Source organism: Dromaius novaehollandiae, chromosome 17 (assembly GCF_036370855.1).
Source record: "Dromaius novaehollandiae isolate bDroNov1 chromosome 17, bDroNov1.hap1, whole genome shotgun sequence".
Classification (NCBI taxonomy): domain Eukaryota; kingdom Metazoa; phylum Chordata; class Aves; order Casuariiformes; family Dromaiidae; genus Dromaius; species Dromaius novaehollandiae.
Window position 1 is genome coordinate 708,928 of NC_088114.1, and position 26,490 is coordinate 735,417.

The 26,490-nt window shown below is 46.3% G+C and overlaps 1 protein-coding gene across 5 annotated transcripts in view; it reads left to right on the top strand.

The window, feature by feature from the left end:
• The window catches only part of TTC28 (tetratricopeptide repeat domain 28), a 218,734-nt gene that overhangs the window by 129,130 nt on the left and 63,114 nt on the right, over positions 1 to 26,490 (top strand). For 4 of the 5 annotated variants that reach the window (XM_064521839.1, XM_064521840.1, XM_064521838.1 and 1 more), the window contains 3 exons: positions 7,777 to 7,924; positions 11,074 to 11,346; positions 12,379 to 12,509. In XM_064521839.1, coding sequence (XP_064377909.1) covers positions 7,777 to 7,924; positions 11,074 to 11,346; positions 12,379 to 12,509 — 552 coding nt within the window. Of the gene's footprint in view, positions 1 to 7,776; positions 7,925 to 11,073; positions 11,347 to 12,378; positions 12,510 to 26,490 lie in introns of those variants that run through there. The other variant, XM_064521842.1, reaches the window with a different exon arrangement.

Here is a 26,490-nt window from a genome sequence, read left to right on the forward strand (position 1 = left end):
AAGCTCTGCTGTCAACTTTTCTGCTAACCAAGCTAAGCAAAGGTTTGGCTCTTCATTACCAATGACTACATTTAATTCAGGTGGGAAAGCCATCTCTGCACAGTCTCCCGCCATGAAAGCACACTTCCTAAGAAAAATTAAATGCTCCTTGGATAAAACAAAGCATGGTATTTTGCGCCCCAAATCCTGCTTTTCTGTACAGGCTAAGTGGGACATGGGGACTATCCAAGTAGTGTAGTTTCTGTAAGAGATACCTTGGAAACAGGGGTAACACATAAAGAAGCTGTGCTGCAGAGACAATAAATTTGTCAGATTGCTGCTCGTTCTTTCGGGTGAGTTAATGTTAGCGGTTCAGGTGCCAGCTGAGTGTTTGGACTGTGAAGGAAAATTGTTATCTAGGGTGCAACTCCAGCTTTGAGAGCAGGAGTGCAATTCGTATGGGCTGCAGGCAGTATTTGTACATGTGCTGCATGTGTTCTGAATTACAGCACATTCTTCCCTCTTCCCACATTCCTGAAATCCCACAGCAGAGATTTGTCCTGTATTTTCCTCTAAAATTTGGCTGTAAAGCAGTTACAATGGGAGAGGAAAGATTCAACCTGGTCCTTGGCCTCCGGAAGCCGCAGTGGCTGTTGGCGTTTTGTCCTTTCCTTTAGCCGCGCGCCGCGTTGGTCGGATGCTGGCTCGGCTGGCGCGGGAAGCTGGGAGGGAGCTGGTCCGTGGACGCCGAGCCGTCCCGTGCAGTTTGATGGATGTATCTGAGACACCAGCGTTCTGCAGATGTAGGACTGGGCCATGAAATGCATCATAGATTACTCACGCTATTTTTGGCATCATCTCTGGATCCCACAAGCCAAGGGAGTGCTGTGGAAGAAGCATTTCTTAAATTTGCCCTTTCTGTCCAGGTAGCCGGTTGTCCGGGGTCTGCAGCTGACATGAACATAAAGGTGTTTTGAATTTCCTCCCTTGTGTGCAATGAAAGTCTTTGTCTAAGACTACAGCTTTTCCTTTTCAAGTTTTCCATGTTTGACAGTTATTTTTCTGCTGCAAGTTCTTCTGATACTGTTCCAGTTTCGTTCTTCTGCCTCTATTATCCAGTTACAAATTGGCCAGCAATTCATTATGCAGATGAGTCGCCCTCCGAGGGTGCAGTTGGTGACAGAGGTACCGCGTGAATCGTGGTGCGGCGGGGGCCGGCTGCGGGGCCCGGGGTGGGCGGAGGGGCTGCGGGTCCCCACGCGTGGCCAGCACCCCACGGGCACGTGCGGCTCCGCAGCGCTCGTCGCGGCTCTGCCCCGCGCCGCGTGGGCCCGCGGGACGCCCGGCCCGAGGGAGGCAGAGCCGAAGCGCGTGCCGCCGGGTCGGCGTGCTCCTGCGGGGTTCCCGCCGCGCGCGTTGCCTTCCGTCCCGTCGGAGGGGCTGGACTGCTCCGGGGGAGCCGGGGGCTGTTGTTTTCTGCCTGCTTTGTCTCATGCGTCCTACAGCAGCCAGGTGACGGGATGCTCTCAGAGGACTTCTACGTGCCGATTAATCCTCTAGTTCTAACTATTTTAGGATAATTATAAAGAATACACCACCTTATCTGGTAAAAAATACGATATGGACTGCTGTTAGAAAAGCGTTTGTGCCCTGATACTAAATTCTATTCCAGACGCGTGAGCTCGTGCTTCAGACGTGCAAGAGACCACGGTCCGGACTGAGCTCCTGCAGCTGCTTGTTCTCCCCGCTCTCGCGGGCGTTGCACGCAGCACGCGCTGGGGATACGCGTGGCCTATTGCTATGGATCCTGCAGGGAAAAGGGTACGAGCCCACGGAGCTGTACCAGAACCTACTACGGGTGCCAGTACAGCATGAATATTTGCTGTGGAAGCTTAGATTGCCGGTCCAAAAAATCAAAATATATTTTCATATTTATCTGGGAAGAAAAATACCAAATTGTCTCTGACTTTCCTTATCAGACTTGCTTTCATATGGCAGAATTTTGGGAAACATAGAAGACAAGAAATCCCATTCATTTACATAAAAGTGGTTTCTTTGTACTGTAATTTTACCTTTATTGTATGTGTTTGTGTTATAAACCAGTTACAACTGTTCTGCCTAAAACAGTTCATCCATATCAATATTAGAAGAGTTGATGAAAATAACTTCAGCACCCCTGTTAATAGCAGTCATTGGAATGATTGCATTTGCATTCTAATCCTGCCTGATTGCACACGAAAATCTAAAATTCGCGTTCTAGACAGTTATTTAGAGGAGATCTTAGAAGACTTAACAAAGAGGATCAAAAAGCTAACGAGCATGCTTGTATTCACATTGCCTGGGCACTGCAGCAGCTGGCCGCGTGGCAGCTCCTAGCAGAACGGGATAGAAATTCTCATTGTGCTTTAAATGGACTGTGATAAACGCAGATGAAAAATACTACCCCGTATAGAAACGACGGTGATCAATAAATTGAGCAGAACAAATAGGACTCGTGCCTGGAATCGCGGAGCGGTGATGCCTGGCAGGGCAGGTGTTTAAACCCGGTCCCAGCCCCGCCGTCAGCCGCCTCCACCGGCCTGGAGCAGCCCCCCGGGAGGGTCATCTTTCCTGCTCTCTCCTTGTTCATGCGATTTTCCTAAATTTCAGCTGAGGGTAAAAAAAGCTCTAAGAACTATATTCTTGCCATGAAAATGTGACGTGTTTTAGTTAACCTGCATTGGTACACAACAGTAGTCGTGAGCTCGATGTGTGTATTGGGCTGCTTGTGTTTCATTGCGTCTTAGCCGTAGGTTGTATTTGATGAGTCCTGAAAAAGTTTACTGTGTTCTAGAGATCTCATCTGTCATTCTCATGTGCTTACCCATCATTTCGGGTTATATCGTACTGGGAAAAGCTAGCACAGAACTGTAAACAATGGGATACTGATGCAATTTTAAGCTATTGAAATGGGTATGTGTATTTACATTACAAATGCTGTTTTAAAAATGCATCCATCAGTTCTGCCGCTTTCCTTGGTGTCCGGTAGATACACAATTTAGCTGTAGTCGGCATAGTAACTGATGACAGAGAATGTTGTGATTTTTGGATTAGATTTCCTTCTTAATTAGCGCGTAGCCATTTTAAATCATTCCATAGATTTGGGGCTTTGAATAGAACAATATTGTGATTTGATAATTACAAGTTCATTAACATATTAACAGAATAAAGGCTGTGGCTCAGACCTGTATTAGAAGATGCAAGTTTGCCTTTATCAGGAAGGTTGTTTCTTGTTCAAGAAATATTTCCGTGCAAAATAAATAATGAGTAAATATGAGAAAATAAGATAGAAGTATGCATAAGGAACAGATGAAATGTTCTTATTTACCTTGACCCATGATTTCAAAATGAAATAAAGGCTCAATCAGTGCAATTGAGATGTAAGATAGAAAATTAATAAAATTGTATACGATTAGCCTGTTCAATGTAAGGCTGAAGCATAGCATAGCCCACAAAAGAATTGGGTGCCAGCATTTAATAATAAAGCTGCAAGTTTTTTCAAGGGAATTCAAATCCTTCTCTTGCAGGGTGGATTTGGCACTGGGCAAGATCGTCTCTTGGACTGAGATTACGTATATCCAGCTTCCCAAAGGTCGTTCCGCTTTGCGGGGGGACAGGGTGTGATGCTATCTTCTCTTGAATAAAGGAACTGGAATAAAAGTGTGTGAGATTTGGTCTAATACTGCAGTGTTTGTGTTCCTAGAAAGTATGATGCAGAGATCTGAAAAATGAGCAGGATTGTTCCAGTCTTGGAGGACAGAAAGAACCACAGGTTAGAAGATACCTGCTGTTCCTTTCTCCTGTCTTCAGCAGCACATCATTCTCTGGCTGCTTTAATCTTAAAAGGAATCAATAGGTTTTTTCTTACCTGGGGTCACGGGTAAATTGATGTCATTTTTGTTGCAGAGTGAGTACTTTTCTGATCTTCATCTAACGTGATTAAAAATGTACAGTTTACTGAAACGCGGGTGGATTCCGTCCATGCGGGGTGGGAAAGCAGTTCCCTCCCGCGTTTCCTCGGCTGCCGCTGCTGGCTCCTGCCTCTCCTTTTCCTTTCGTCTTCCAGAGGGTGATTCTCCCCACTTCCTGTTTGCAGCTTTTTCCCTCGATATGGTGTCTTCGTTCCAGTGCTAAAGCAGCTTGCGAATGCCTCTTTGGAGAGGAAATAGGCTAGGATGCTCTTTGTGTAGTTTGTTAAAGGGCTCCGGAGACTGCGGAGAGCGTCTGCGAAAGCTGCAACTGGGGGAGAAGGGACAGAGGGGTTTTTGCAGGAGCAAAATTGGCCAAAATCTTCCTTCAGTTGAGATTAATAGCATTCAGAGCCCAAAAGAAAACCCTGCATTTGTATTCAAATTGAGCAGCTTCCAAGAGAGGAATAGATCCAGGAGTGGATGCGGGGAGGGGAGAAAGGCTCTCCAGACAGGCCGGAGCAGGATCCCATGGAGAAGGTGTGGTGCTCAGTTGCCGGCTCTTGCTTGTACGTCTTGCTGGGAAAGCTGTTCACTTGGGTTTCTGTATGACAGCTGGCAGCAGGAGAGGGGCTCCGCATGGGCCTCGTTTAGCTTGCTTTTTCTGCATTTTCCTCACAGGGGTCATTTTTCTTCATGGGACGTATGAAAGCTAGTTGTTGCCATACCTGTAGCTGAATAGTATGTTGTTTCTTCTTCTGCAGCCTCTGTGTATACGATGGGAGGTAAGACAGAATTGCGCTACCCGATCCTCTCTCAACCTTGGAAACACCAACTGTGTTAATCCCTGTTTTCTGTGGACTGTGGGAAGTTTGTCTGCATTGTCTGTAGCATCCATCTCCCTTCTGCCTTTTCATTAAAACCCTGTATACACCAGGATTTTAGGTTTCTGGGCTGACCTGACTTTCTGCAATGATCAGGAAGCAAAATGTTCCCTAATGCCCGGTCTGTCCCGGTAGTATGCGTTTTGGGAGAAGAGGTGGCAGGCTTCTGCCTTCCCGTAAAGCGTGGGACGTTAGCTGCGGCTACGCGCAGCGTGCGGTTCCCTCGCTGCTGCTGCTGCGTGTTTGCGCCCTCATCCTTGGTGATCGAATCAGGCAGGCGTGTTTGTCCTGGGTTTGTGAAACAGCCCTGTTGGCCTGAAAGGTCCCCATCAGAGACACGTCTTTGAAGTGCAGCATCGTCCTGACTGCTGTGTCAGACTGCCTCGGTCGTCAAGCGGTGGAGAAGGTAATTAAATGAGAATTCTGGAAAAAAAGAACTTAGAAGTGGGCACCATGACTTAGGTGACAGCACAGTCGCTGCTTGGAGAACACGTGCTGGTGGCCACTGCACGTTGCTAGTTCTTTGTATTTGCTTTGATTTAAAGCGTCATGCTAGTAATCTAATTAACATTGAGCTGGGTTTCCAGTACAGTAACTTGTTTGATTGAATAAGAACACGTTTAAGCTAACGGTTAATGAAAAGAGTTTTCCTTCTGTTGAATTCATTAAAAATTGTTCTACAATCAACACTTGCTAATAGAAAAGAGATTAAATATTCATGTCTATAAATTTCTCGTGTTATTTTTGATTTTCCTTAATCTCTGCCTCCCTGGGTTGAATTCTGAAAGTGTCTGAAAGCTCTAGTGAAAAACTATTTTGGATATTAATTGCAGATTTATCCTCTTTAAGGAAGAAAGACTTCTGCACTTGTATACGTAATATATTTGAACACAGGTTTAACCTTTTATTACAGATGGAGAGAAATAGTGATGAGGTCTTATCCATGAATGTAATACTAGGAACGAATCTAAAGGAGCACTATTATGTTCTTGAAGCACTTTTAAAGAATTACAAAGAATGTTGTTTGTTGTTGTTGTGACAGCTTTATTTGCATTATTGAAATAGCTTTGTGTGAAGCAAAAGTGCAGCAAAGTTTGCATCAAAGGAGTATTAACTGGACATAAAGATAAAACATGAATAATGAATATCAAAGATGCTTCTGAAGGATTTGATTGCTTTTTGTAACAGAGTCAGTGTCTAGACACAATTTCTACAAATGGATGGTAGTTTCTATGGTCTGTTACCCAGTAGCTTTCAAGCGAGTTTTAGATATCCTTTGGTTGAGCGGCTTTGCCATTGCTTGACCTATGAGCAGAAAATGTTTCTGCGCTTCTTACTTTGTGTAGGGTCTTGGTATCCCAGATTAGAGAAATGCAGATGCTCTTTGGGGGCTCTTTGCTTCTGCATGGTGGTGTCACTGCTGGTGTAGGAAATGGAAAATACGTGGTGACAAGAGTTATTTTGATGATATTGTATACTCCCGTGAATGGTTCCCTTGGAAAGGAAGAAGCAAAGAAAGGCACTCTTGTAAACGTGTTCAAAATTATGAATATCTAGGCTCAATCTAAGCAAGTGCATGTATATGCTGGTGCTTGCAGTGTGGTTGGATTGGGTTTTTCGTTGGTAGTTCTTAGTCTGGCTCACAGCTTTGATTGCGTTTCCGTTCTTTTACCTGGCTGCTGTAACTGCTGTTGCTCATTGTACTTTCTAGCCCGTCATATTTAGCATGGCTAGACCTGTGCCATTCTTTGCCATTCCTTTTGATGGTTTCCAGCTTCTTCTCCTTGTTCTTTTTTCTGCAGTCTTGTATTCTCCCTACCCTCTGTTTTCACTTGTTGCGTTCTCCACGCTGTTCCCTGCACATCTAGCTCTTGCTCCGTGTTACCCTTCAGCTCACTCTGGTGCTCTTCCTCTTCTTCTCCAGTTCCATCAAAACGTCCCTCCAAGAACCCTTCCTGCCTCGCTTCACGCACGCCCTGGCTTGGATTACTGGATTGCCTCGTCCCTAGTCACTGACTCCGAGTTCCTAGATAACGATTTCAGCACAATATTGCAACTTTGCAGTACTGCGAGTCTGTTTGCTTGGCTCTCTGGCTGATACATTATCTAGTTCTTTAATTCTCAGTTCATTCATAATGAAACCAATAAGAAGTCCCATCTTAAACATGTAGTAAGAAATACCATCTCTTGATGGCTCTGCCTTGCTTTGTGTACACAGGACATCCTCCCTTTTCTTCAGCAAAGCAATTTCTGAATTGGGCATCCTGTTTCAAAAATGGATGTGTAACTGCAACAGAGTGGTTTTCACATGTCACTGTTCGTGTGAGTCCCGACTCGCCGGGGTGATGCAGGTGCGAGTTGGGCTGCGGGTGAATGGAGGATGTTTGCCCACCCGGCAAGTGGGACAGTGCTGGGCAGTGTCTGACTGAGGGGGCATGTGGAGAAGGAGGAATCGGCTCCTGTCTGCAGCTTTGCGTAGTGTTTCATTGCAGCTTGAGTCTTCAGTATATTTTGGTCTCTAGCAGTGCAGCGTTTATATTGGACTCCTTGGCAAGAACTGATGAGAGAGGAAGCACTTTCCTTGTATGCTGTGTGAACCAAGAGAGTAGAAATGGAGTTCTCAATAGAATAAGTATTTGGTTATAAGTAGATAAGACCAAGTATTTTGCCAAGTCCGAGGGAAAAGCTTTCTCCGAGTAGCTACTACCATCTTTGGTCTCCAACACAGTTTAAAGGCATTGCCAGGGCTGGGAAAGCTGTCACATAGTGGGGAGAAGCAACTGAGTGGCAGTCACAAACCAAACTGCAACGTTGGATTTTTCTGACTGTGGCCGGAGTAACCAAAGACACCAGAATGTGCTTACGCGGCCCGGGGACCAGCAGCATGCGGTCAGTGCTGAGGCAGATCTGATGTTTGTGACTTGTATCAGTTCAGTAATTGACATTGCTCCCTTCTTGTTTTTCAGGCATACTTCCGACAGGGTGTGGCCCTTCAGTACCTTGGCCGTCATGCAGATGCACTGGCAGCATTCGCATCAGGGCTGGCTCAAGATCCCAAGAGTCTTCAGCTTCTGGTTGGCATGGTCGAGGCCGCCATGAAATCCCCCATGCGAGGTAAGCACCAGGAGACTTTCTGAAGGACAGTGGTCTGCAGCTGAGGCACTTAGAGGAAGTGGTTTTGGTCCATGTGTGACTCTGAGCCAGCATCTGAGGGGGAGAGGATCTGGAGGCCCACAGGGAAAGTATTCAGAATTTGACTTTTCTGCAGAGTCAGCAGGTGCTGAGAAAAGACCTCAAAGTAGTAGGAGGAAGAGGATGATATTCCTCTGATGCAGTGGCACAGGAAGATGGTAATACTCAACTCCAGAGACGCTGGAGCTGAACCTAGCTGATGCTGTGTAACAATTCCTATGAAATCCTGGCTCTTTTGTCTTTCATCTGATAGTACGGATGAAGAGAGGTGCACTGCAGTGGCCCTGGCTTTATTATTACTTTGAACGTTTTCCCCTAACGCTCTGGTGCTTGGATATTGGGAAAAGGGAGTCTTAAATGCTCAGTACCGGTGTTTGCCCAGCAGAGCTCTGCAGCAATTTTTCCATGGTGCTCATGTCTCTCAAAAGACAACGTTCCAGAAAAGGCAGAAGGCTGTTCTGCTATTTCGCTTTTATTCAGGAACAGTGTTAAAATCACTTGGAGCTTGAGGCAGTATTAGCTGTACCACATTTTGCCTTTCTCTCATAATGTCCCGTTTCCAGGGGCAGGGATGTTTTCACTAGAGGAATGAGGTAGTCTCTTTGCGCTGTTTCTAATGTGTTTTTCCTGCAAGCTCTTTGTTGCAGTGCCCCGATGGTATTTCCCGGGAGGAGCATGGCACTTGTCATCCTCTGCAGGTGCTGCTGGGGGCCGCAGGGCTCGGTGGCCAAGCACCGCTAAAATGAAAAAATATCCCCATCAGTGTTTCTCTCTTTACAGTGTTTTTTCTCCACCCTTTAAAATGAATTTGTCTGGAGGTTTCTTTCCTGCATAGCAGTTGCCTTGTGAAGATAATTTCATTTCTAGGCTGCTGCCTAGAGTGCAGGTTTAGATGTGATACCAGGCTCACCGTTAGCTGTCTTTCAGTAATTTGTTTTTATATGGGAAACTAGATCTGCTGAATGTGTTTGGTACAAGCTGCTAGCTTCTCTCGTAGGATAACTCTTGCTGCACACTGACAAGGTTTTAGTTGCTTCTGAATTTGGAAAACATGCTGCCATTTCTTATCTGGGGCCGGTTCTTTTGGTGACGTGGCACTTGTGTGTGAGCATCCCAGCGTCAGGCTGGAGGACCTCGTTGCCCTGTCCCGTTGCAGCTGCACAGCTATACGGTTGCTCCTTGCTGTGCTGCTCAGTTTTGCTGCTTTCCTGTTGTTATCCTCCCACTGATGAGTTTGATAGATTTTTAGATTAGCTTTGCTTATGAAGCATTAGTTTTATGCTGAGTGGCTGTATATAGTGTGCTGCTGTGCTGTATTAGTGTAATGATACCCTGCTCAGGCTCTTGGTCCCACCAGGCACGCTATAAGCTCTTAAATAGCTACCACCTGTTGTTCTGGCCCCCTTTCCACAGGCTTGCTGTCTGAGAGGCATAAAAGATCTGTCTAAATAGTGTCTGTGGTGTAAAATCAGCCCCCTTCTAATTTGATCGAACCAAGAGGCGCTGATTATATAGTGTGCAGCGTATCTCAGAGGTGCAGGGCGCTGGCCGAGTTGAGGGCAGCCGTCAGAGGTTTCGTATGGGGCGAGCTATAGACAGACTCATGCGAGTGGTGGCTTCCGAGATGCTTGCGTTCAGAGAAAGGAGAACAGCAGCTGGAAAGGCAAAAGGGTTATAAGCATTAGTGGTGCGCTAAGGACTGTTCAGTGCCGACACCGAGGGATTCGGGGAGCACAGATCTGCATTGTGTATAGTAAAGCCGAAACCTCGTTCCACAGTAACTGAATCGCTGTTGCTGCATCTTCGCCTGATTGTGGCTACGTCTCTTCCCTTACCGTCGTACAAGAGCAGTGATGAGCTTCGTGGCTTCCGCTGCCGTGCTAGTTCTCCCTTTCCTACTGGGCTGTAGGGCTACCGGGAGCTCTTCATTTGTGTTTGCCTTTTTCATCCTTTCTCTTCCTCCGTATCCCCCTCTCCCTGTTTTTGCCTGCGTTACCCATTTAGGATTGTAAACTGCTACGATGGGCTGAATTCATGCCGGTTCTTGCAGTGCCATGCCCGTTAACTGTGCTCCGTCAGCAGTAATCAGCTTTGTGTCCTGGTGGCATGTTAAAGCAACAATTTCTGTCTTATATCTGTGTTTAATCGCAGTATCTAACTGGTCGTCGCTAACTGACGTCACATAGACACTGTTTGCTTCTTCAGGGAAGTGTTAAAATCCTTTTGTTGTTGTTTGTGCACTTAATGGTTGTAGAGAGGCAAAAATGATGAAAACAGAGCAAATGGCTGAGGTTGCTGTGGTAATGTTGATTTGGGCGAGAGCAATCTAATGAAGAAAAGTGACTCAGTAAATTTTGAAGATTACATTTTAATCCAGCATGGTAGGATGGAGTGCAGCAAATTCTGGAGTCCTCTTATACTGATGTCCTTACTGAAACATGCAGCCAAGCGTTAATCTGAATGATGAAATAATCCGGCCAATTCTAACTAGTCCAATTTCACTGCTTTGCAGGAGCTTCTGCAGCTCCACCCTGTTTTTGAGAGCAGATGGGACTGTGGTGTGAAGAGGTTTTCCTGTAGTTTTTGTCTTCTCTCTTGGCGCACGTTGTGTGCTGCGATACCCGAACAAGCACGGGTGTTTCAAAGACATTCAGCCAAAAGCTTGCGCCGAAGGAGCAGAGAATGCAGTGCTCTCGTACAGCAGTGGTGGCACATACTCAATTTCCTGCAAAACCCTACAGGTCTTTCCTGTATTCCTTCTGTCATTAGGCCGCTCTTCAGAGCTCAGTAGAGGACTGCTCTGTATTTTTGTGTTGTCTTCCTGAAGTCCTTGCTACAAGCAAAACATCAACTTGCTTGTTATCTCTCCTGTCCTGATGTGCTCATGCTGGATATCGGAGGATGTGTTTGAGCCCTGGGTTCCCATGGTAAATCTTGGTTTGATTTGAGCTGTCTGACTTAACTCACACGTGTCGTTTGGTTAGCAAAAATGAAGATGAGGTGTTAGGCTGATTTCTAGATGTAAATAACATAGCTTGTTGAGTAACTCTGCCTTCCTTTTTGTATTTTAGAGTCCCTGGAGCCAACCTATCAACAGTTGCAGAAGATGAAGCTGGACAAGAGCCCCTTCGTTGTGGTGTCTGTGATAGGCCAGGAACTTCTGACTGCAGGTCATCACGGTGCCTCTGTGGTCGTGCTAGAAGCTGCCCTGAAGATCGGCACTTGCAGCCTGAAGCTGCGGGGATCGGTGTTCTCTGCGCTGAGCAGTGCTTACTGGTCCCTGGGGAATACGGAGAAAAGTACCGGATACATGCAGCAGGACTTGGACGTAGCCAAGACTTTAGGTAGAGTTCTCTTTTCACTCGCTTAAGTGCTGGATTGGTTCAGATGGAACACGTTAATAGTTGTGTCAATAGCATAAATGAAGGGCAGCATCTTTCTATAATACTCAGATTTCTGTGGCATTTCACAAGCTTCTAAAGCAAATCTAGAATTTCTGAATTGCACAAACTACAGGCTTGTGCGTTGTTTACCTGTTGTGTGAGAGGGCGGATGATCAGCAGATGAGCTAAGCTTTAACGAGGTCCTCTAATTCTCTGGTGTCATGTATATGGTAACTAGTCTTATCCCCTGTGGATATTTGGGCTCCAAACCTTAAATGAAGCCATCTGCTTTCTCAAAGATTAGATGGAAAGGGGGACACTTCCTGAGCTCCTCAGGCAGTTGCCAGGGAAGGAACAAATCAGGAGCAAGACAACGGCTGACCAAGAGTTAAAGGAATTGGTAAATCCCTCTGATTCGTACAGTATATCCTGCACTACTCTGGGAGCTTTCATGATGCTGTAGGAGAAGAGAGAGTGTGTGAGCCAGAAAGGCATAAGCTTGCAGAGGTGGAGAAGATAGTGACTGAGGACTATAGCTAGGAGAGTTGGCTGAAAGTATAGGGACTACTGTCTTGAAAACAGTAGTGGATATACTTCGTCTGAGCTGAGTTGTGCTGCAGAACTGCTTTCTGGAAAAATCTAGCATGCTCTCTGTGCTGTTCTGAGCTTCGACCATCCAGTTATTCTCGCAAACAAATTGCTAATGTCAGATATGGAATAAAAATGGAAGAATGGGAGACTGCCAGGTGTTAGGCCAAAGAAGAAATTAATACAATTTTAAAAATAAGGTTGAGGGTTATTTTGGAAGTTCTCGAAGGCCAGAGAGGAGAAGGAAATTTCTGGCTGTATATTAACGTGAGGCTGAGTGTTTGTCTTGCTCCAGAGTGAGGACCAGGACCATCGCTTCTGCAATCCAGCGTTCCAGTCTTTCTGCTGGACACTTCCAGTTATGCCTTTGTTAGCTAACCTTTGTTTTGTTTGCATGTGACTCAGGTGACCAGACGGGAGAATGCCGAGCTCATGGAAATCTGGGCTCCGCATTCTTCTCCAAAGGAAATTACCGGGAGGCCCTTACTAACCACAGACATCAGCTGGTGCTCGCCATGAAACTCAAGGACAGAGAGGTAGGAATCTTGTTAAATAGACCGGATTGGGAGTCAGCGCCACGTGGTTTTCTAGAGAGATGCGAACATGTCAAGAAGCCTTGTCTGTCTGCCGTGTTGTTATTCTGAGTATTTGGAAGCTATATGATTTGTTTTCCCAACCTTTCAATTGCCTTTTGTTACGGAAGTTGTATGCATCAGTAAATACAGTATTTTTGCCCAAGTGACAGGATACTTGGTTTGTATTCCGGCCTCCACCTGCCTCTGATCTACCTTGAGCAAGTCATTCTACCTCTCCGTGCCTCTGCTTCTCTTCCTGTCCATTTCGCCTACTTTGCGTAGACTCTAGGATCTCAGGGTAGAAGCGGTTGCCGAGTAGGCGTAGATACAACAACTTACGCAGTTGATCCGTGACTGTCATCAGCTCCAGTTTTTCCTGTGATGTAGATGCTGCTAATTGGAGCTGTATTAGGGCACATCATATATTGTGCCTTTTCCAGGCAAGTAATGAGCCGAGTCCCTGCCCCAAACATTCAGTCTCCATAAAACAAGCTGTATTTAAAAAGTAGTGAAAAGAAAAAGAATTCATGCAAACCTAAAAATACACTGTTGTGTAAATGTAGGGGTTGTTTGGTCTGGATCTGCTTTGCCTTGACTGTTTACTGGTCAGCTTTCGAGGTGTTATGCCGGGCTCTGTGCCAATCCAGAGAAGCATGCTGTGTGGACCGAGGAACATGACCCAAGAGATTCCCACTGAAAGTTCACTCTGAGGACAGAATCATAATTTTAGCGCAAGTTACTCTCCAGTGGGTTCCCCTCCAGTCTGAACGGGCAGGCGGAGGGCTTGTGGGTTGCATGACAGAAGAGCGAGTGGCTGGGGGGAGCAGGGCGGGTTTGAATTCATGTAAACGCAAATGAAGTTTTTGTGAGATCTAAAAACTGGGGGAATGAGTTTCTTACCAATGACTGCTTGAAAGATCTATTTAAAATAGTTAAGTACTTTACTAAAGTGTTGTTTTATGGTTTAAATATCAAGTAAGCCTTTGAGAAATGCATCTTTCAGTAGGTTGTAGAGGGACCGTGATTGGGGAAGGGACCTGCTAAACAATTTCATGATTATTTTACCAGCTGGAAAACCTCCTGAATCACTCCTGATTTCCCTGTTTCCGTTCAGGTTAAGCAGAGAAGCTGTTACCCGTCATTTTTTATAGCCTTGTTGATTAGGGGTCTCTGTTCTTGCTAAGAATCTTACTCGATGCAACTGCTCCTCCTCCCTGGGATTTCTCCAAGCAGCAGATTTTCTCCCCCGCGGTTGTGGGGTCGAAGGAGGGAATGGCGGGAGCTCGCTGCACCAGCGTTTGGGGAGGCTGCCGCGGCCTGCGCAGAGCGCCCGAACGACCGGGCAGCAAGTCCTGGTGTGTCCACCGGCTTCAGGGCTTCAACTGTTGGGGTGTGTTTAGCTCAATCTGGGAGGAATTCAGAAAATGAAGTCTAATTGCGATAGTTCTCAGTTTATGCCACAGCTGGGTACGTAATTAACAGTTATTGACAACAAACGATTACTCGGGTTAGCAAGAAAGCTGAGCTACTTGGATTTCCTATAGGATGTAACCACAGGAAATTAATTTGGCGCTTTCTGATGACATCATCTTGACCACAGAGCTTCCTCTGAACAAAAAGCTGTTTTTCTTGGCCTCCTTTGCAGACATTTTTATAAGGCGAATATTATAAAGTTGCAGTAGTGCTGAGGTGAATTCCACCAGAAGGGAATTTGCTGTGTGACTGTAATGAGGTAATTGCTTTACCTCCAGCTGTACAGAGAATTGGTTTAGAAGGTAAACGCTCTTTTGTATGAACGCTGCTGTCGTCGCGGGGAGCCCTGGGCTCTGAGGCTGCTGCAGCACGTCTTCGTGCCACAGGCTTCTGCCGGGCTGCGATTATGTTTGCATTGCAGTTAAAGAGAAAATGCAGCACAGCTTGGTTGTCTGTCATTTCTCTGTGAAGATGAAGCAGAGCGGATTTCAGCACGGGCTGTGGTGGCCTGCTGCAGGCCTTGGCTGTGTCCTGGCGCTCAGCATCCCTGGTGCAGCCCGCGCCGCTCCTCTCACGTCTCCTGCACTGGCTGAGGTAAAGCTAACGTAGATCCACTCTCCGTGCTCCTGCCGTGCCGCTGGTGGCAGCGCGGGTATCGCTGACAGATCCTTTTAGATCGGATAATTTAAATCTGATGATTTAGACAGATTTACCTGGAGACTATAGCGTAAGGCTTGACCATACGCTCGCAAGTGCAGCTGTGCAGCTCATCTGAACACCCCGCAACCGCTGGGACGTGGACATGGCCAGCTGGGCTGTAGCCGTGCGCGTGTGCGTGCGTGGTGGCGGTAGCGGCGGGTAGCATCTTCGGGCAGAACCATTAGCACCGGGTCAAACTAAGACCTATTTAATTTGCGTGCAGAGAAGGAAATGCAGCACCATTAGGCTGTGGCCTTGATAGAAGAACCATTTGGTAAAATCATGTAGCCCAAGTTAGCTGGAAGCTGCACTGATGCCACCTTTGCCCCATAGATACCAAGTCAAAACTTAACCTCAAGGTTAAATATACAGGACAGGACTCACCTGGGACAGCACAGCTAAGTACTCTTAACTAAAGTTATCTCCACTCAAACAGGGAATAAATCAAACATATTTTAAGGGGAGAGATGGGGCAGAAGACCAGCTGCAATAATTATTAAAAGTCTAGAGAGAAGATAAACTGTAATGAATTTCTGAATCTTCGTGTGAAAGACTTTGTGCATGTGAGTGGGCTGGAGCAGGGTTGCAAGGCAAGGTTTCACTTAAAGGATTTAGTTAATCTTTAGTATAATTCACTGAGTTGAACTTGACACCGAGCTTAAAAATCTATTTCTTATGATCATCTCTCAGGAAAAATAGGTGGTAAATTTCAACTCTAGCCAGTCTGTTACCAGATCAGTGCAAGACCTTATTACATCTCAGGAGTAGCACTGCAAGGTCATTCTTCTTTTAAGAACCTAAAGATGCCAGAGGAGCTGTCCCCTTCAAGCCATAAATTGCAGAACTACAAGTTCCTTTTCAGATTCGTTGTCCTACTTTCTTAATGCTAGGCTTCAAGGTGTCGTGGCTGAATATGCAATCCGACTGTGTCTTTGCCGCAGAAAACCTGCCAGGTTGTAGCAACGACAGCGGCATGTGTTGATGCTCATGTAGAAGTGTTGGCTCGTGGATGTTTCTGCCTCACTGCAGAGGCAGAAGGAAGGCCGAGAGTTCAGTTCACTACCTCGTGGTAAAAGCTGTTTGTGTCTTGGCTGTGGGGGGGTTTATGAGATGGCTGATGTGTGTTTGCTATTTTGCAGTGGAAGTTACCTGTTTTTAATAATGGAGATGCAGACTGTTAATGTCCGTATTGTATTTCTGAAGTAAATACTCTGTCTTTAATACTGGGTAACCTGGTCTTGTGAAAGCCATCAGGCAGTCCCTGTAACGCGTGTCGATGCCACATCGTGAGCTCTGGTTCAGACAAGGATAATGGCACTGACGGACTGTGCCAGGGCCAGAGGGAGGATTGGAGTCAAGAAGTACCTGTGGAAGCTTTCGATGTCCGTGCCAGCTCCCGCTGCCGTGTCCCGGTTCCTCCCGTCTCTGCCTCCTCCGTAGGCAGGCAACTGCCTCGTGTTAGGAGATCCTGTACGTGCTGGTAGTTGCCTCTGCACGGCCGAGTTCCAGGTTTGAGCTGACTGCTGGAGATCTCGGCCAGGACGGGCCGGAATGGCCCTTTCTGATGACCGCTTGTCACTTGTGCTCCTTTCAAATCGTTCCGTTTGGAAGAGTACCGCTTGAGAGAGGGCTCTGAAGCTGAGGACTGATGAGCAGAGATCAAAAGGGAAAGGCAGGCTGCGGAGCGGTGTGCGTCCCACGGCGCAGCGGAGCCCTCCTGCGCGACGCCGGGTTCGAACCGCACGCTGCTGCACTGAATTCTTGTCTCGCAGCCGCCGCTGAGACCGCAGAGGCTCCGAGGCGTAACAGCTCCCTCTCGCTTGGCCTTCAGACGCCTTCTATTACAGGCCTGCATTTAAAAACAGCAGGGCAATGAGGCAAAATCATAAACCGACTATAACAAAACCAGTGCTTGCGTGGAAGTATCCTGCCAGCGCTGAGCTCTTGGGAAGCCGCGTGGTGCCAGCGGCTGTGCTGGGAACTGCCCGGGGCCTGCGTCGAAGGCGCAGCGTCCCCCTCCGCGAGGCATGGGGAAGCGAAAGGAGTTCGGCTAGAAAGGAAGGATTGTTTCTTCCCTGGGCTTGGAGAGGAGATGCAGTTGCGCGAGTCGCGGGTCCGCTTCCTGCTGCCCCTTTTCCCAGGGAGCAAGACCAGGGCGGGGAGGGGAGGGATGGACGGGCTGCAGGGGCCACACCTGTTCTGCGCGAGGAAGGCGTCTTGTCCCCGCGTTGACGCAGGATGCCCAGCAGCTTGCATGTAATCACTCTCCGTCAGGTTTTGAGGGATTCCTCCCACCTCCCCTCTAGAAACAGCTATTTTTGGAAGGAAAAGTTACAGACCTGGCTGAGGTTCAATGGCCTCTTGTTTCTGTGTTACCAGATATTTTGTGGAGAAGTTCTTCAAGAGATTGACCAAAGTGGAGCTTTGGAGGAACCTATGGCTTCCTCAGGGCTGTTTCTCTACATTCGTTTGAGTGACTGGGACCTTGTGCATGGGAAGCTGATACAAAGACACTTAAGGTGAATGAGAAAAGATCTAAAAAGCAAGTTGGATCAGGAACGTAGTATTTCAAATGATCCATTAATATAACCCTGATGTAGCCTGTAAAATCCTCTTTTTCTCGTTCAGTGGCTCACAAATATTGTTTGCATAAAAATCCCTGATTTACAAAGTCAGTAGCTGGGATAAACAAACACTTGTACCGGGTATGAGTGACTGCAGGGAAATACTCGCTACTCGTGAGAGTAAAGGCTGCACAACTTCCATTTCTGTGACGCAGCAGGTCTGAGGGCTTTTCTTCTTGAATCGGTGACCTCTGCTTTGGCTTTGCCAGGCGTTGTAGTGCTTAGCAGGGAATGTTAGCCTTGCTGTTCCTCCCTGCTGCTCTCCCTCCATGCTCCTCTGGAGGTTCATCTCTTCCATCGGACTATAGTAAAAAAAAAAAAAAAAAAAAACCCAACCCCCCCCCCCAAAACAAAACAAAACAAAAACCAAAAAAACCCAAAAAACCCAGAGCTGTTAAAGTCCAAGAGCGCTTCATCCTGTGTCACTGTCTTCTCTGGGTGCAGCGCGTGGACCAAGCGTGTTGTGACTATAACTCTGATTGTCTGTAAGTGATGATACAAGATACAAAACAAGTTGAAAAAATCCACAGTTCTATTCTGAAAAATTATGGTGAACATGGTGCTGACCAGCTGCTCTTCAGCTGTGGTATAAAACAGCGTGTTGCTGCCTCGCCTCACGCGTCAGCCCGGGATGCTCCAGCTTTGCCTGCAGGGGAGGAAGGGACCTGCTCTGTTCTCCCATAAATGCCTGGTCACTTCTAATGAGGCTTAAAGGGAACTTTATAGCATTAGCTTAAATGAGTCAAGTCGCATATTTTACAGTAAAAATTTAGCAGACTCAATAAAAGGTGGGGAAGGGAGAGTGAGATCAGAGAGGATGATAATGAAAAGTGGGGTGAGATGTGCCAGACCAGATGCTGAGAACAGTCTAAAGAAGGGAGTTTTCCACCCCTTCTGTGGAGCATTATCCACGGTCTCGGAGCTCTGTGCAGTACGCAGCCAAAGCACATACGGCAGATTTCATCTATAAAATAGCAGAACTATTAGTTACGTTACGTACTTACCACTTACCGCGTTTGGTGCAACGGAACGGGAGATAGAACTAGGAAACCTGCTTTTGTGAAAGAGAGCGAAAGACTCGTATGCCTATTGCTGTAGCTAACAAAATGCAGCAGGGCCCTGGAGAGAGATTTTGCCTCACAAATGCATTTGAATTCTTTGAAGGAGCCAACAAGCACGTGGACAGTTGTGATACTCTTGGTACCATATTTCCAAAAAGAAGAGGACATGATTCTTAGCCAAACTCATCCCTGTGAGGGGAGAGAGAGAGTCTCCTATCGTGAATTAATATTGGTTAAAAAGAGCACTAAATCTTCATTTTTGCAGTGAGGGAGTTTTACTAGTCAAGCCTCTCTGGGATCTGTGCTGTTTCATATATTGATACATGATCTAGAAAACAGGACAAAGTGAAGTGATGACATTGGTGATAATAATAAAGTATCAGGGTAGTAAAATGAAAGCTGGCAATTAAAAAGTTGCAGAATGATTTCAGAATACTGAGTGACTGGGAAATAAGATAGCAAATAACATTTGTGTCAATAAATGCAATGGGTTGAGAAAGCTCCTAAAATATGTTCTCTCTGTATGTATTTATGTCCAATGATGAACTCTAAACTACCTTTTACCATTCAGGAAGAAAAATCTTAAGAGTTACAAAAGATCTATGAAAACAAGGCTTCAGTGCTCAGTAGCACTTGTTAAGAAAGCTAGCATTAACTAAGTAAGAGAGAGAAAAATGGAAAGTTGTGTTGCTGTATTTACTATTGCACTTAGGTCTGCTGCTCCATCCTGAAAAGGATTTTGTAGATCTGCAAGAGAGAGCGCGCTGTCAAGGATGGTCATAGATATCGGATGGCTTCTGTGTGAGGACAGATAAAAGAAGATACGACCTTTCATCTTGAAAAAAGAGATAATTGAGGAGTATGGCAGAAGTCTATAGAGCAGAGAGAGATAAAGAGAAAGTGAATAGGAGCAAGCATTCACCGTTTCTCTTAATGCAAAGCTAGGAAGGCATTGAATGAAATTATCAAGTGGCAGTTTAAAGCAAACAGGAGCAAGTACTTTTTCACTGTATTGCTCCAGGATGCTGTAAACACTGAAGTCTGCACATATTCAAAAAGGGATTAGACAAATTTATAGAGGAAGAACTGACGAGTGTTAAAACTAAAATACAGCTTTGGACATCCCTAATTCTCAAATATTCTAGGAGAAGTAGCTCTGTGAGTCTTCCCTGTTGTTATGCCCTTCTTTAGGCCTCAACTCCTCGTGGTTTCTGTTGATGCTGGTTTCCACAGGGTTAAAACCCATCCTAAGAATACTAAGAACACTCCTTAAAAGATGGAGATGGATGCATAGAAACTTCCATGCTACACTTTTTGCTGCAGAGAGAATATTGCCATGGAGCTGACTCGCATGAGTGGCCTTTGCTGGCGTCGGAGGGTTGTCACGATGGAAGGGTGCTGGGCAGAGCAGGCTGTTGTATGCGACAAGGATCGTGTTAAGCATCTCTGAAGGAGCAGCGTTAGTGAAATGCGACTGCTGTGCCAGACACGGTCTGTGTCTGGTTTCAGTTGGGAATTTGCAAATTCTACAGCTGTCTGAGCGTTCTTTGTGTGCCGTTCGGCCCACTGATGGTTGTTTAGGTTTGCAGTTCTGGTAGCTTTCCCCAGTGCCCTTTAAAGCAACGTCTGAGCCAGCAATGAAGCTCAGCATAAAGCTTCCTGCATTTTGTAAACTACAGCTACTTATTGTCAGGCTGTGCAAGCTGAAGATGAAATTTCACTTTCTTATTTCCAGTAGGAGATGCAGAAGGACAGATAGATTATTCCCTTCTACTGGAATTTGTGAATTCTGTAAAGCAAACGTTTTCTGCCCCTTCCTGAAGAGAAGGGAAATGCTTTCCAGGTGTCCTTCCTGCTGTGCTTTGTCTGCACAGGCAACATCTTTAACAAATAGCAAAGCTCTAGGTATTTGGCCTTTTGTCTGAGCCCCTTGTGTGTATTGTGGAACAGAGCATGAGAATGTGTTATTCATGTTTCTTGCCAATCATTTAGAAATAGGTATTTTGCTGAGTTAGCTAAGGAAAAAAACTGGAACATAGTCAAAGTTAGAAGTGGCACAGCTCTCTTAGGAGAGACTGTCTTTGCTGTCGGTAAGGCCTGGCCTATGGGACCCCTCCACGTGCTTTGAGCCTTGCCTGCCATGGTCTCGGGTGCTCTAGGTTAGGATGTTCGTGCGAGCACTGGGACGCTGTCTGCGCCCTAGAGCAGCCACCTGCGCTGAACTAGAGGCAAACATGTCGGGCCGGCATCACTTCTGTCTCGTGCACAAGCGAGGTCTGTTTGCCCCTGCCGAGCTTCCTTCCGAATGAATGGCATGAATTTTGTCCTAAATGCGGAACATATCCGTAGCTGCCTAGCCGAGGGTGCTTTTTATGCTTGGACTGTGCTGGTGGCTGCAGGGCTCCTGCAGAGGTGGAGTTACGATGGTCTGTGCCCCCATCGCGGAGGTCCCTGTGCTTGCCGTTGTGCTGCGGATTTGGCTGGAAGCGCGAATCTGCACAGCCCTGCCTCTGAAAAACCATCACCGGGCACCTCGGCGCGGAGTGAGCTCATCGGGACACGTGCGGCTGATTGCTTGGGGGGCTGATTATCCTCTCGGTGATCTTGGCGGGAGTCCAGGGTCTTTCTGCAGCTGTGTGGACACCCCCCAGGTTTGCGCTGCTCCAGCCTGGCACGGAGGAGCGGGAGCAGAGCTCAGGCTCGGTAGCAAGGACCGCTTTTCCTCGCAGCCCCCCATGCAGCAGCGTCACGAGCGGTCTGCACCCTCCAGCGCGGCTGTGCTGTGCTCTGTCCTTGCAGGGTCGGTGGGAGCCTTTCCCTGCTGCTCCGCGGTTTCTCCGGGCTGGCATTGCAGTTCTCCCTGTAGGCGAGTCTATGTAGCCATAGCCTGTTTCCGTTAGTAATTAATTATTCAGGCCTGAACTAGAGTCCTGTAGCCCATCTTTCTGGCATGGCTTGTGGAATGGGCAGGTCCGTTTTCACCCACTCCACTTCCCAGTCACAGCCCTTAGTGTGAATGAAGCACAGCTGGTCTGTGTGACTTTTTTTTCCTTTTTTTACACTTGTTGATAGTTTTTAAGGGAATGTGAGAAATGTGTGCAGTGAGGTAAAGACTCTTTTGGTTAGCTAAAATCTGCTTGCAAAATCTCACTCATGCTAGGTTCTGATTTCTGTAGCACATTTGAAAAAACAGAAAGCACACCCAGGAGTTCTCCGTGGTGTCTTTGCAAAATTTTTATACTGCATATGCAAACAGACTCAGTGCTCAGAAAGAACAGACACACACACAGTCTTAAGCACTGCCAAGAAAACCCTTCTGTTTACCCTTTTGTTCATACATCATTAGTCTTTTGGTTGCACAGCAGTGGGCTGGGTGCTGCTTCTATTTTATGCAGAGTTTAGCTTTGGGTGGATTCAGTATCATTTATTGGCAGGGTTTTGGTTGCCAGTCGTGTGCAGGTGAATGGTGGGGCCCTGAGATCCTGGGCCTTTTACCAGGAAGCTCTTGGCTTTGGAAATTCTCCTCTAGCTGCTAGATTCAGGAGAGAAACGGAGAGAAATGTTCCAGAATGATATGTTCTAATCAGCTCAGATACCTGGAGTCTTTCCACTTCTAAGTGTCTAGAGTCAAATCTGTCTCAAGTCCATCAGATCAAGGAGAGTTTGGCTCTTTTAGCCTCCCAAGTTAGAAGCGGTGATGGGGCTCTTCTCGGTGTTGCAAGGAGGCAGGTGGTGGCAGGTGTTAGAAGCAGGGGCAGCGGGAGGTTTGCAGAGCTGCGCGACACTCGGAGCTGGGCCAGGAGGTCGGCGGAACGGAGGGGCTGTAAACCACGATGTGTTCTTGGCTTGTACCTTTGCATTCAAGAGAGGTTCCTATCTTTGCGTTCTTGGTAAGCCTCACAGGTGCCTTGCACCTAAGCAACAAGACCATGACGGGAGAGTTGTGCCAAACTGCAGCCAGGTAGACAGTGACCTTTAGCTTTCAGCAGATAAAAGCGGTGTCTTAATCTAGGATCTTCTGCCTACACTGGTCCGTCTACAGTGGAGACGGGGCCTCAACGTAATCCAAATGCTGACTGGAGGGAACAGAGCCAGGCATTCAAGTTAGCTGTCTAGCATTAATCTATTATTAATCTAGATTTCTCACAGTTCCTGGGCTACCAATACTGATAGAAAGAAATGTGATCCTTCATCTTTTTACAATACTTAAAATTGAGAAATGCTATCATCAGCTGTATACTGCCAGGATAAGAGCTGTAATGTTGCTGGAAGGAAATCAGATGAACTAATTAAAATCAGTAATGCACTGAAAGTTTATCTTGAAATTGGTTATATCATCAAAGTGCTACTAAAAATAATCCTTATGCGCTCTAAAACAGGTTCCATGAAGATGATGCTTTCTGTTTTGTTAAAAAGCTAATCTGAGAATTATTTTTACCATAGTCAACTAAAGAGCTGGGTAAAAATCTTTGGTGGTAAAATCAAATTGGTTTGTAATGTCAGAACAACCTTACTATTCTGGTTTTGTGTGGCTGCCAAACCTCGCTCTGCATTTCTGACAGCAATTACTATGAAGTACAATGTTCTTGATAAGTAGCAATCTGACAGAGAAGATGGTTTCAAATCTCTTGGAACTTTTAAACATTAAGTGCAGAACACACTAATTCTGTGAGATAATATTTAGGGATGCCTAAATTCACAGGACTTTCCTCCTTTTCCTCCTTTTTGTAGGTGTTGAGTGTCCATGCATGCATGTGGTATGCTGCCACGTTCTCAGACCTGAAAGTTAAATGAAAGGCTGGATGTCTCCCTGTTAATAAGAAAGTCAAGGGACAAAAACAGTAGAAGGGAAAACAATATACTCTGTACAACGCGCATGATGGCAGTGTGTTACAAACTCATTGGCAGCCCTGCTATGCTGAACTTTTGCAGACTAAAACTAGAGCACAGAGGGATTAATCCAGAGCTTGTATTCTCTTTGTTGTCTTGTTTCCCAATGATATTCAGGTCCTGAAGTTGTGAAACACTGGTTTGTCACCCCAGGAACTCGTAGGCTCTATCTGGTACCACCTGCCTGTAGTGTCTTGGAGGACTCTGGTTTGAAGCCTGCCCCGGGGCTCTGTGCGTCAGTTCACTCATGCTCAGACCTGTTTACCCCCATTTATGTCTCTTCTAGGAGGTTGTCCCATTTAAACCAGCAGATCAAAAATGGGAGGTCTTCCACCCAGTATGGTGATTGTTAGTATACCATTCCCTGCAAGCAGAAAAAAACAGAAATCTCTTTTGGAGACCTTAGTAGGGTTTATGCATGAATGTTGGGCTCATACTGTTGTGTGTGTGTTGCTTTCTTTTTTTTTTTTTTTTTTTTATGCTAAGTTTGACATACGCATCTTTTAAAAATTGTTCATCTCTAGGTTTAGTTTTTTTTCAGCAGGCAGTTGTTCCATTTTCACTCTAGAAAAATTACAAACAAGTTGAACATGTTGCTGTCCTTGCTATCAAGATGCTTCATGACATTTTTCCATTTTGGAATGTATTTGTTAGTTCTTCCAAGACTCATATGCATAGGGAAGGTTTCTTGAAAACCCACCGAGATGAGCCTCCCCTTTCAACCTAACGTTCCTGTGACAGATGTGCCCGCAGCTGTCTCTCCCCATAAGCATGGCATGTGCTTGCCTCGCAGGCACCAGGTTATGCCTCTTTCTGCTGTTGTGCCCTTTCAGGTGTTTTAAAGTACAGTCCATTACAAGACAAACTTCATCTCTGTCTCCCTGTTTCCACTGGAGCCTGCAGTGATCGTCACCTGGTCGCTTATGTCCTCATTGGCCTTGGTTTTGATCGCAGGCGGAGATCTAAAAAGCAGATCCAGTCGTTAGCTGCGGTTTGAGGGAGCCCACGGCAGTTTCTCTACCCACGGCGTTGGGGCGGGACTCAGCCGTGCGAAGAGGTGGTCTCTCCTTGGGGCTGCCAAATTTTTCAGAGAAAGGAAAGATCTGAAAATCTTATGGCTGCAGTTATCTTCTTGTGTTTGCAAACAGTCTGGAAAATGAGGGCAGGATATAAATACCTCACAAATGAGAACTGGAAAGAGTCTTCAGGCTAAAGCAATTAGTCATGCCTGAAAACCTTGACTAAGATGTCAGAAGCAGGCTGTGGAGGCAGAAGTAGGGAGATCTTCAGTAAGCGACAGCTCTGCAGAAAACAAGCAGAGACGGTACTTCTGTGTTCCTCTGCTCTCCTATCCCCTCCTGTCCCTTTTCCCCTTCCGCAGTGAAGCCACTGCTTCAAAATAATTTATTATAGTTGTCTGCTGGAGTAAAGTAGATTATCTACTGCCTGTAGCAATGTGAAATAAGAAATATGAGGGTATACCTTGCTGCTTATAGCTTTATCACATCTGACTTAAGTTCCAGAAGAAAATGAGATGCAAGGAAGGGCTTTGTTAATCGCTTGTATATGTTAGTAATTAATACAGCCACTATTAATACAATGAATGATAAGTTTAGGGTGTGACCTCTGCTACCGTATTAAACAGGAATTGGCTTTCACTTTTAAAGCTTTTTCAGGGGCAGAGATTGGAAATTCTAAGAAGTTCTTTAGTTAAGAAATTAGAATGTCTGTGTTTGTTTACTGATACCACAAAACCCTCAAGAGAGTATATATAGCCTGTGGGCACGAGCGCTTTGCGTATGTGCTGCAGAGATGGTCACTTTGCATGAGTGTCCTCCTCTTTTCATGGCATAAAAAGCCCCCAATATTTTATGGAAAAGGGAAAACAGCAAGGAGTGGGTGACTGTGGTGCATCTATATGAATAAATATTTTTTAGTTTGTTTTTCCATTATGCCTTCTGTCTTTCTCTGGGGTCTTTTTAAGGGATCTTTTGAGTCCTGGAGGTACTTTCTAGAAATTGAAACAAGCTGTTTTTTGATTCAGCCTCTGCGTGAGAAACAGCTTTCCAAATCCCATGTCACTTTACACAGGATTTACAAACAACAGTATGGTTGATTAGGCTGCTAACCACTCGAGCAAAAGACTGCTCCTAATCTCTGCTCTCTGAAGAGAGGTGAGAGACGAGGCCCAGCTCCTAGGAACTCGATAGAAAATTATCCAGGGAAACCGGAAACTGGTAAAGATATCCAAGCCCTTGCAGTTTGTGGGCTCAATACTTGGAAAAGGGGTCACTTTTCCTTTGAAAGTTGTTGTCTGATCTGGCCCTTGCATGAAGCCTCACAAAGCCTTCTTGCTGATTTGAGGCTAGTTTTGATGCGTTTTCGTTATTAATGGGAAAGAAAGCAGTCTAAGCAGGGACCGGACTGCTGAGAGTCACTTGTTACCCAGGATGATCTATGGATTTAGCCCTCGGTGTTGCAGGAATGGCTACGTTCCAGCTGTGCAACTGCCTGAAGTTTCCCAGCCGGCACCTGAAATAGTGGAAGGGCCCAGAAGGATTTCCAGGGATGGGCCCGAAGGCTGAACGGAAGCAGGCAGGGACTCGAGGCATCCCAGCACGCGTGCCCGATCGTTCCTGTGCCGAGACTCCCTGTGCCTTGGATGTTGTTTGTATTGTGTGCGCCCTTCATCAAGGCAGTGTTGTCACCTTTGTGACTGCTTAGGAACAGTCTGCTTTCTTCACCAGGAGACTGCAGCTGGTGCTTCCACAGCTCTTTGAGGAGGTGTTTGCGTATTTGGGTCCGTGATTTCTAGAAGCACTGCTGATTCTGTGCTGGGCCACGAGGGTGACCCGATTTATAGAACTGAAACCTCAGCGTGGTCGCTTGCTAGGAGGACACGGCTGAGCAGATCAGGTTAGCAAAGGTGTGCTGAATCCCTGCGCTGGGCGAGGTGTGCTGCTCCGCGAGGAAGCCAGTACAGACTTAGGTGAGAGCTGGGCAGAGAAGTTCTTCAGGTTTCGTAACAGCTTTATCTTTCCCCCTAGGACTTTAAGCTGCCCTAAAAGTCCCAAGTTCTTCAAGTCTTGTGATTTTGGCCTAATGAAAACTTGTGAGAGATTTGGCTTGGTCTGCAGAATGATTGTATACCTTCCTGGCCGTTTTTTTCCAGCGTCATTCAATTCACTGCGGTTC